We start from the raw sequence: 9,068 nt of genomic DNA, 5'->3' as shown, positions 1-9,068 counted from the left end.
GCAGTTTGGCCCAAATCCCGGTGGCAGACGGCAGGACCAGGCCTCCCCTGATAAAGAAGTTTGGGGTTTATTTTTCTCCCTGCTCCTCATCCATATTCAGAGGAACCCTGGGATTTTCCCAGGCAGCTGTTGCTTTCTGAGGCCCACTCCATCAGGGTGCCTGGGTGACTTGGGATCACCCAAATGCACCAGGGGCTGAGGTGTGGGTACACAGCCTGTCCCCCCACTGCTGTCCTGGCTCAGCCCCTGCTGTGTTGGCAGCCCTGGAAGGGTGTTGCTGCTGCAGCTGGAGCAGCCACTGAGGGGTCAGCCAGGGCTGGCAGCCCAGCTCAGTGGGATGCACCGTGGTGCTGGGGTGTGGGGCACTGGCTGCATGGCAGGCAGAGGCCAAACCTCACAGAGAACAGCAGGAGCTGAGCCACTACAGGAGAAAATGTGCAGCTGAAATGGAGTTTTCAGCTTCCCAGTCCTGTACTCCCACTGGAACCAGGACAGGTGTGGTGGGCTCCAGTCAAGCCCTGCCAGCTCCTCCCTTTGCCAAGACCACAGCCCTGTGTCAGTGACTGGGTGTTGCTGCAGCTGGAAGCAGAGATGGACAGAACTTGCTTTTTCTGCAGATCACAGGGGTTTGCTTGGGGTGAGTGATGAAAAAAAAACGGAGGAAACAAGATCCCTCACTCCCTCCCACCTTCCTGCCAGCATCAGAGGTAAAGGGCAGGTTAGGGAGACCTGGTTCTGCTCTGCCAGCCAAGGGGTGAAGGGGAGCTTGTGAGGGAGGGCTGTCACAAGCATCAAACTGATAGCAGCCTTTTGGGGGGTACCAAGCCATTCTGAAACAACCTTCACCCCACAAAATTCAGCCAAGGTCTGCAGTTCAGACCCCTTCAGGTGCCATTGCCTCCAGGCTCTCCCTGTGAGCCCCAGGACAGGCTGCAGGGACACCTCTGCAGAAGCTCTGCCAGCAAGGGGTCGGCTCCCAGAGTCCTGGGAAGCAGCTCATCTTCCTTGCTGTCAGGGCTGCTGGGTAGCAACGAGGAACAAACCCCTTTCATCCATCTCAGGCACAGCTTCCTCCCGGGACTGGGGCCAGAGGAAGGAGATGTCACGAAAATGCAGACAGATGATGGGAGCCGGCATTTGGGATGGAAAAGAGCTGCTGATCTGGGCCAAGCTGGTGCAGCCCTGTGTGTGTGTGAGGTGGCCCTCGCTGGAGCAGGACCCCAGGCAGACACCTCCCTCTTGCCCTGATTAAGGAGCCTGTGGAGCTCCATGTGCAGAGGGCATGGATTTAAGAGACACTCTGGCTCCTGGGACCTGCCACCATCCCTGCAAATATCCACCATGCCCTGTTGCAGGGGGGGGCCATGCTCATGCTCCTGCAGTGCAACAGGCTCTCATCTCCCCTCCTTCTGTGGATTTCCTCTCTGAGGAGGACATTTGTAGCAGTTGCTGCCAGAAGCCAGGGCTGTGTCAGGCACATCAAAATACTTGTTCTTTTTTTAAGGTCTCAGCACTTGGAGCCATGGGGTTACAAGTGTTTCAGGTGTCATTAATAAAACAGGTGATTAGCCCTCCTGGTTACACCCTCCTGCCTTGCATTTGCAGATCTCAGGGGGAAAAAAATGGAAGGCAATAAAATGAATGCAATGTTTGTGGTTTTGAGATGTCAACTGTTTAGGGTCAAACTTGTAAGATTTCTTGGCTTCACTTCCTTTCGCATTGAAATAGATGTACTTTGCCTTGTTCTTCCCTGTAGGTTAGCCCAAAAGAAATTTTGGTTATTGATTTTTAAAGGTGTTCCTCCGGAATGGAAAAGAGCATAGCTAATGCCACAGCCAGTACTTCAAGATTTGCTGTTTGTGTGTGGGGCAATATCAAAGCAGAGCTGCCACCCAAGTCCCTCCTGCAGGCTGGAGTGCTGAGCCGCGGGACTCGGGGGCCAGGCGCCATCCCGGGTGACAAGCGCCAGCCTGTCCCGTGCTCCCCGTGGGCTGCCAGGTCCCCGTGCTCACCCGGACTCTGGATGATGGGTTGGGGTTTCGGGCTGCCGGGTGGGAGACGGGCCAAGGCTCCCTCAGGTACATCAGGGCATGCGAAGGCTCTCGGCACCCCCAGGAGAGGTGGGAACGCTCTCTCTGCGGCCGCCTGGCTCCCAGGCTGTTTCTCCCCGGGGTGCCGCTGCCCGCCGCTCTCCCGGAGAACTCGGGTGCTCCGCGAACGCCGCCCCTGTCCCAGGTGGGGGCAGCGATCCGAAGCCACCTTCCCGCACGGTCGGAGCGGCGCAGAGCCCCGACGGCTCCGGCGGCCGGGGTGCCCGTGCCCTGCCCGGCCGGGACCGCCGCTCGCTCGGCCGCCGCGGGTACCGGGGGCGCGGGGAGGGGCGCGGCGGCGGCGGGGGGGCCCGTCGGGGCGGGCAGGGCGGGAGGGAGGAGCCAGCGCGGGGGCTGAGCCTGGGCTGCGGGATGGGGCGGCAGTGAGGGTGGGCGGGTGTGCGCCGACGGGGCTCTCGCCCCGCAGCCGAGCCGCGCCGCGTCGAGCCGAGCCGCGCTCCGCTCCTCTCGCCGGTGATGCGCGGCGGCCGCACCGCCTGACCCTGCTGCCCGCTGCCATGGCGGCCCCGACCCCCGGGCGGCCGGCGGGGGTCCCGGCGGGGCTGCGGGCCGCCGCCTGGCTGCTGGCGTGCGCCGCGCTGTGCCGGGGCCGCGCCGCCGCCTGCCCGCCGCTGTGCGCCTGCAGCGGCACCACGGTGGACTGCCACGGCTCGGCCCTGCGCGCCGTGCCCCGCAGCATCCCCCGCGGCACCGAGCGCCTGTGAGTACCGCCGGGCTTTGTCCGCCGCCGCCGGGCTGCGCCGACGGGGTGCGGGAGCCCGGCGGGGCGCGGGGGCCGGGGGCTTGTCCGAGGGCGTGTGGCCAAAAGCCCGAGGGGAGCGAGTGCCCCGCGGGGTGCGGAACCGCTCCGGAGCCCGAGCTCGGGAGTGCGTGCGGGAGCCCGTCCGGGGATGGAAGGGGCTGTCCGTGGCGGGGGTGGGCAGCAGCCGGTCTGCGGTGTGTGCAAGCGCCCGCCGTGCCCGCTACGGGCACAACGCGTGCAGATGCCCGTGGGGCCACGGTCGGCCGCCCTAAAGGTGCGAGTGCAAAAGCCTGGTGGGGTGGGTGATGTGCGGTGTCCCGCTACGCCCGGGGGTTGTGTGTCTGTAAATTCCGTCCAGAGGATACGTGTGCAAGGGCCTGTTGAGTGAGTTTATGTGCATCATCCCCTTCCTGAGGGAGGTGCAGTAGCCCGTCGAGGTGGAGAGCAGGGTGTGTGTGAGAGCCTGCTGGGGCAGGGTGTGTGTAGCCCTTTCTCTGTGTGAGGGTCGTGCAAGGGCTCCGGCATATGCAAGAGCCCGGGTGTGCCAGTCTTTGTGCATGTATGTGCAGCGGGGTTGGGGTTAGAGCAGTGCCCGAGGGAGCGAGTGGGCTGCTCCAGGGGGCATTTGCGCTGGGGCAGCCCAGAATGGGCTGCGTGTGTGGGTCTCATGCACAGGTGTGTGGCCATCCCTCCAGTGACTTGTCACCGGGTAGCTACACAACCACAGGGGTTCTCTGAGAGGCCCTGTCACCCGAAACCCCTGTGTTGGGCACCCCTTTGTCCCCAGGAAGCTCTCCTGGGAGTGCTGCACATCGTGTTAGGATCAGGTCCCATTGCCCCAGCCCCTCTTGAGATTCCCGCACGCTGTGACCAGCCTTCAGCCGTGCAGCTCACCCATCGTGAGCCAGAGCTCACTCATCCTCTCCAGTCCCCTGTGGCTGCACCTCACTGCTGATCAAATCCCTTGCCACGTCCTCAGGGGTGCTGGGAGGTGTTCCTGGCTCTCTTAGCCCCATGAGGAAGGTTTTTCTCTCACAGTCAAGGTCCAGCCGGCTGTGTGGGTCCCGTGTTACCTGCTGAGCTCCCCCGAGCAGGAGGGGCCTCTGCTGCTGTGCCTGGCTGGGCAGGTCTGCCTGCCTGGGGTTCTGTGGCCAAGCAGGGAGAGCAGCATGAGCTGGACGTGTCCAACCTGCTGCTGGCAGGAGGTTCCTGGCACGCAGGAACAGCAGGAGAGCCGGGCTGTCCCCAGCCTGTCCCCTCTGCTCAGCAGCAGCAGGTGCCCCATCCCAGTAGCTGCAAGGGACCACGGTGGCACAGGAGCTGTCTGGCCCTGGGGCAGGCTGCCCCCACATCCCCCTTGCCGTGCAGGGAAGTGTTGAGCTGCTGTCTCCTTGGGCAGCAGAGCTGCAGGACATGTTCCAGGACAGCTACAGAGTGCTCCTGTCCCTGTGCCCAGCTGTTTGCAGCTCCTGGGGTTTGACTGTGCCCTTTGCCTGCAGATGGAAGGACTGCATGCATGGACTGCAGAGAGCCTGGCAGCTGCCAGGGCTGCACCCAGCATGCAGCATCAAGAACTCTGCAGGATACCACTTTAGAGGAGTTTTCTTTTCTCCCACCATAATTATCCTCATACAAATGATTATTACCCAGCACGGCAACCAGGCTGCCGTGAGTTGCTATCCCATAGACCAAGTTTATGAGGTCTGAGACAGGATCCCCCTTTCTGCTGTGCCCAGGGCAGAGGGAAGGTTTATGCACAGCCTGCACCAGCCCTTTCTGTCTCTTGGAGAGCTTAATGGGGTCCATGGCATCAGCTCTCCATCCATGCAGCTGGGTGCAGGGTCCTGGGGAGGGTTGGCATTGAGTGCCCAGCTCTGCCTACATCCAGCCCCTTACTCAGCACTGCTCAAATGAAGCAATGCTGCAGTGAGCTAATGGAGGATGCCCTGTTGGGTGTCTCACTCCTGCTCTGGCAGGGCATCTCTCCTGCTCTGGAGGTGTGTCCTGCTTGCTGTGTCCCATTCTGCCTCCCCTGACCTGGTCCTCCATGCCTGCTGCCATTCAGCAGCATTGGGTTTTCTGGATTTTAATGCAGCTGGTGCTGCCGGATCTTCTGTCTGGAGTGAGCTAGACATGCTTACTCTCTCGTGGGTGTTGTCTGCTGGATAACTACTTCCTGCTGTTTTGCACACCCATGCGGGTGCTGGAGGGTGTCTGTGCAGAGCAGGTCTATCTCCTAGCAGTGAACTCCTGCTGTAACAGCTCGTAAGTGAGTTTCAATTCGCTGTAAGCAGGCTGCAGCCTTGCAGTCTGCAGCTCCTCCGTGTTCGATGGAGCAAGGTCAGCAGAGTAGCCTGCAGCAGGGGCTGTGCCAGGACTTGCTCTCTCCAGCTCTCTGTGGGCAGTCATCAGCCTCTCACCAGTGCCCCTCACTGCATGCCTCTTTTCCCAAGCCCTGAGAGCACAGCACGAGCAATGCCAACCTCACCACACATCCCACAGTGGCAGTGAGCAGGGATGTCCCTGCTGTTGAATTTCTTGCCTGTTGTGTGCCAGTGCAGTGTTTAGAGCCTCCAGGCTTTCTCCAGCCTCCCACCTGGCTGGGCCCCATGGGTCAAGCCCCTGGGCAGGACAGCCAGGCCTGCTGGCACTGCCATTGTGGGGACTCAGGCAGCAGCGTGCTGTGATGAGGTTTGTGCTCTGTTGCTTTTGCAATGCAGCCTTTCCTTTGAAGAACAGGGAATTACTTGCCTTGCAGAGTCACTGCAACTTTGGAGAATCATGGGCTGGGGAAAAATTGTCTTCTGTTTCAGTTTCCCCTGTGATATCACCCTGATGAGTGCTCTGCTGCTGGGAGAGAGTAAGGGCTGCAGATGTGTCTAGGATGGACCATGAGTGATGGTTGCATGGGGGGACACAGGACCCCTCTTGCCTTGTACCAGGGCACAGCACACTGATCCCTAAGTGCCTTTTAGTCTGCAGCCCAACATAGATGGGGGTTGTGCACCTGCCCTCTGGCTGGATCGGGGCTGAGCAAGGTGGGAAGCAGCAAAGTCTCTGGGCACTTTTCACAGATGCCTGTGCTCCTGCCTACACTTCTGGCAAGCACAACAGAGGCCTGAAGGCTTTGTAGGCAGGATGGGGTGATAATCCTCCAGCACTACAGTGTTATCTGCTTCCAGGAGTCCCTCAGGCCTCAGCCACCAGAGAAGAGTTGTGGGAGAAGGTCACAATTTCCTTCCCCATTTGCTTGCTTTTCTTTCTTTTTTCCTTTGAAAGTGTCTCTGAAGAGCAGACTGCCTTGTTGGGGAGGTGGATAGCTAGCTCTCCCCATGCCAGCAGGATCAGTGCAAATTTGCCACTGTCAAATGGCAGCTTCCAGCCCAGCTCTTTGCTTGTAGGGGATGAATTGGCTGTGATGGCCTGTCACTCTTTTCTGCTATTGAATTTTTTGGCTGACAATTGAGAGTTGCCCCACCTGCCCCTTTTGCCTCCTCTCTGATGAGCTGAACATCATCCCCCATCTCAGTGGGGGGTGTGCTGTGTCCCTCCCCCCATGTGGAAGGCAGCAGAGTTGGGTTTGGGGGTCCCCATCACTGCACCCCTCTTGGCTCTGGCTTTTCCTTTCCAGAGTCTCTGGCCTCAGCATTTAATGGGGCTTCTGTTTGCCTTGTTCCCAGACTTTGGGGGTTTGTCTGTGCTGAAATGGGCCCCATGCAGTCTGTAGCCAGGCTGCCATCCCTGTGTCTGCATTGGTGGAGGGAAGGGGTGCTGAGCCACAGCCTTTGGGTGTGGGAGCCCCATGGCAGGGTGGCTGCACCTGGAGCACTCCTGCATACTGCCCAACCATCCCCTGCCAAAATTCCAGCAGCAAGCTCTAGTCCAGAGCATGTTTAACGCATTCACCTGCATCTACCTCTCACCAGTTAATCAAAATGTCTTGCAGCAGCCAGGCTGGTGTATCACAGCAGCACTCCTGCATTCCACTCCGGTTGTTGGGCCGCCTCTCCTTTCAGGGGCTTCAGGCAATGCTCCTTCTTAGGAAGCACCTTGAGGAAATCAACCTCTCCTTTCCCTGAAGTGGCCAGGCAAGTTCCCAGTGAGCAGTCTGGTTGCAGAGGGTCTGTGCAGGCTCTGCAGAGCTCTGGGGCAGCATGCAGGACCTTGGTCCAGCCAGGGCAGTGCTTGGCTGGCCCTGCAGCCCTCAGCTCTCAAGAGAGATAGTGCTGGGCACTGGGAGGATGCAGGATGGCTTGGGAAGGTAGCCTGCCCAGCCCACCGCAGTGGCTTCCTTGGGAGCCTTCCTGGACAGAGGAAATTTGCAATTCTATTCCAGTTTCTCCCTTCAGCTACGTCCAAGGCAGATGCTGTCTATATATTGCCATGGTAACGCTGCGTTCTCACTCTCTATGGAATTGCATGCTGGAAAAATATTAGTTTAAAAAACTATGTCGTGTTTGTATTGACTGAAGTGGAGGCTGATAGTGGAGGATCTATTGTCCCCAGGTTGGGAAAAGTCACCAGTAACAGGCAATAAAGCCAGGCAGATTGGCCTCTGGTGACCACTTCTCACCCCACACAGCAATTGCTTCCCTATAAACCCTTCCCTGGCTCTGTTTTATTGCATCCTTTAAAACAGATATTTTTGCCTTAAATGTGCTGCCACTTTGGTCCTCCAGAATGATGCATTGTGCTAACAGCAGTTCCTTGCTGCTGAGGTGGGAGCAAGGAAGGGGAGCTGTTTCCAGCTTTAATTGTGGGTCTCCCACGGGCACCTTCCAATGCTGTTGCTGCTGTGCCCAGGTCCCAGGGTGGGCTGGGCATGGTGGCCACGGTGCCAGTGCAGGGCAGCACACACAGAACCAGCCCAGTTACAGAAAGGGACTCCAACAGGATGTGCATTTGCTTTGAGTTTCATTCTCCCCTACTTCATTGCTTCCTATCAAAACTCTGGCTGGCAGAAGAGTGAGCAGCTATAGAAGGCTGAGGATGCAGGAGGGACCCCCACAGGGCAGCAGAACCTGCAGCCTCGGGGAGCAGAAGGGATTTGGGCTACCACCAGGGTGGTGTGGACAGGAATGGGTGTCCTGTCCAGGGCAAGGTGTACAAGCCCATGACCTCCCACTGAAGAGGGGCTTCTCCTGTATCCTTGCTCTGATTTGCTCTCTGAAAGATGTGGAGGAGAGTACTGGAGCAGGATGGGCATGAGGGAACCAAGGGAGCCTGCCTTTGTCTTGTTTCTGAGTCCTTCATGGTTCCCTGCCCACTCCAGAGGTGCTTGGTGCTGCAGATGCATCCTCTTGGTCTTCATTGCTACTGAAATAACCTTTTATAAAACCTGAGAGGCAAGGAGACATTTCTCTGTGTGTTTTACTGAAAAGCAGTAAAACCGCAGAGTTGTGTGTTAGCAAATGGCCTCATCCCAGGGGATTCAGACCCAGATCACTGCTCCCTGGCAGGCTTCCAGTGCGAGGAGCTCCAAGGCCAGCTCCAGCAGCTGGCCCCTGTCCCTACTCGAGGAACAGCCAGGGATGGCAGTGGTAGGAGTGGGGAGAGGAGCAGAGGATTTCCTGCTGTACAGCACCAGGATGCCAGTTAGCAATGGGAGCAGTAAGGTTAGCCGGGTCCTTGGGGCCGTGGCACTGCTGGGAGTGAGAATGGGGTGGGATGAGGGGACCTCTCCATGGTGTTGCTGTGGGGTTGGCCCAAGGCTGTCCCCACAAGAATCATCTCAGACCTCCCTGCTACATTCAGGCTCTGAGGCTGTGCTGACTGCCTGCTTCCCCAGCATGCATTTTGGATGCACTTGCTGCTCAAAATAGCAGAGGCAAGTGTCCTATGGGGGAGAGAGGCTGCTAGAGGAGGAAGATCAGAAAAAGGGAAGATTAATTTTTAAAGCGATGCAGCCAAGGAGCAGCCCTGGGCACCAAGAGTGAGAGAGATGCAAGCTCCTAGTCCTGGATATTTCTTGGTTGGAGGAAGCCCTACTTCCCAAATGGGATGCTCCAGGATACCCATCTGGAATTGAGTAGGCATCTATAACTGGGCAGTTCAGGTGCACTTGTCCTCTCATCCCTGGTGTGAGCACTCCAGGAGGGAGAAGCCAAAGAGGTTCTGCTGTGGGAGATGCAAAGTGGAACTCAATCCAGTGAGTGGCAGGATGCAGCCTGAGGGCTGGGCAGCCTCCCCTGCCCTGGGAAGCAGAGGAGCTAGAG

The 9,068-nt window shown here is 58.6% G+C and overlaps 1 protein-coding gene across 1 annotated transcript in view; it reads left to right on the top strand.

Moving 5' to 3' along the window:
• Nucleotides 1–2,608: 2,608 nt before the first annotated feature.
• The window catches only part of SLIT1 (slit guidance ligand 1), a 60,828-nt gene continuing 54,368 nt past the window's right edge, over nt 2,609–9,068 (top strand). Inside the window, exon 1 of the mRNA XM_063163369.1 lies at nt 2,609–2,811. Coding sequence (XP_063019439.1) covers nt 2,609–2,811 — 203 coding nt within the window. The remainder of the gene's footprint in view (nt 2,812–9,068) is intronic.

The sequence above is a fragment of the Melospiza melodia genome, chromosome 9, assembly GCF_035770615.1.
Source record: "Melospiza melodia melodia isolate bMelMel2 chromosome 9, bMelMel2.pri, whole genome shotgun sequence".
Taxonomy (NCBI): domain Eukaryota; kingdom Metazoa; phylum Chordata; class Aves; order Passeriformes; family Passerellidae; genus Melospiza; species Melospiza melodia.
Note: the sequence above shows the minus strand (reverse complement) of the source record. Positions and strands in the feature narration are given on the sequence as shown.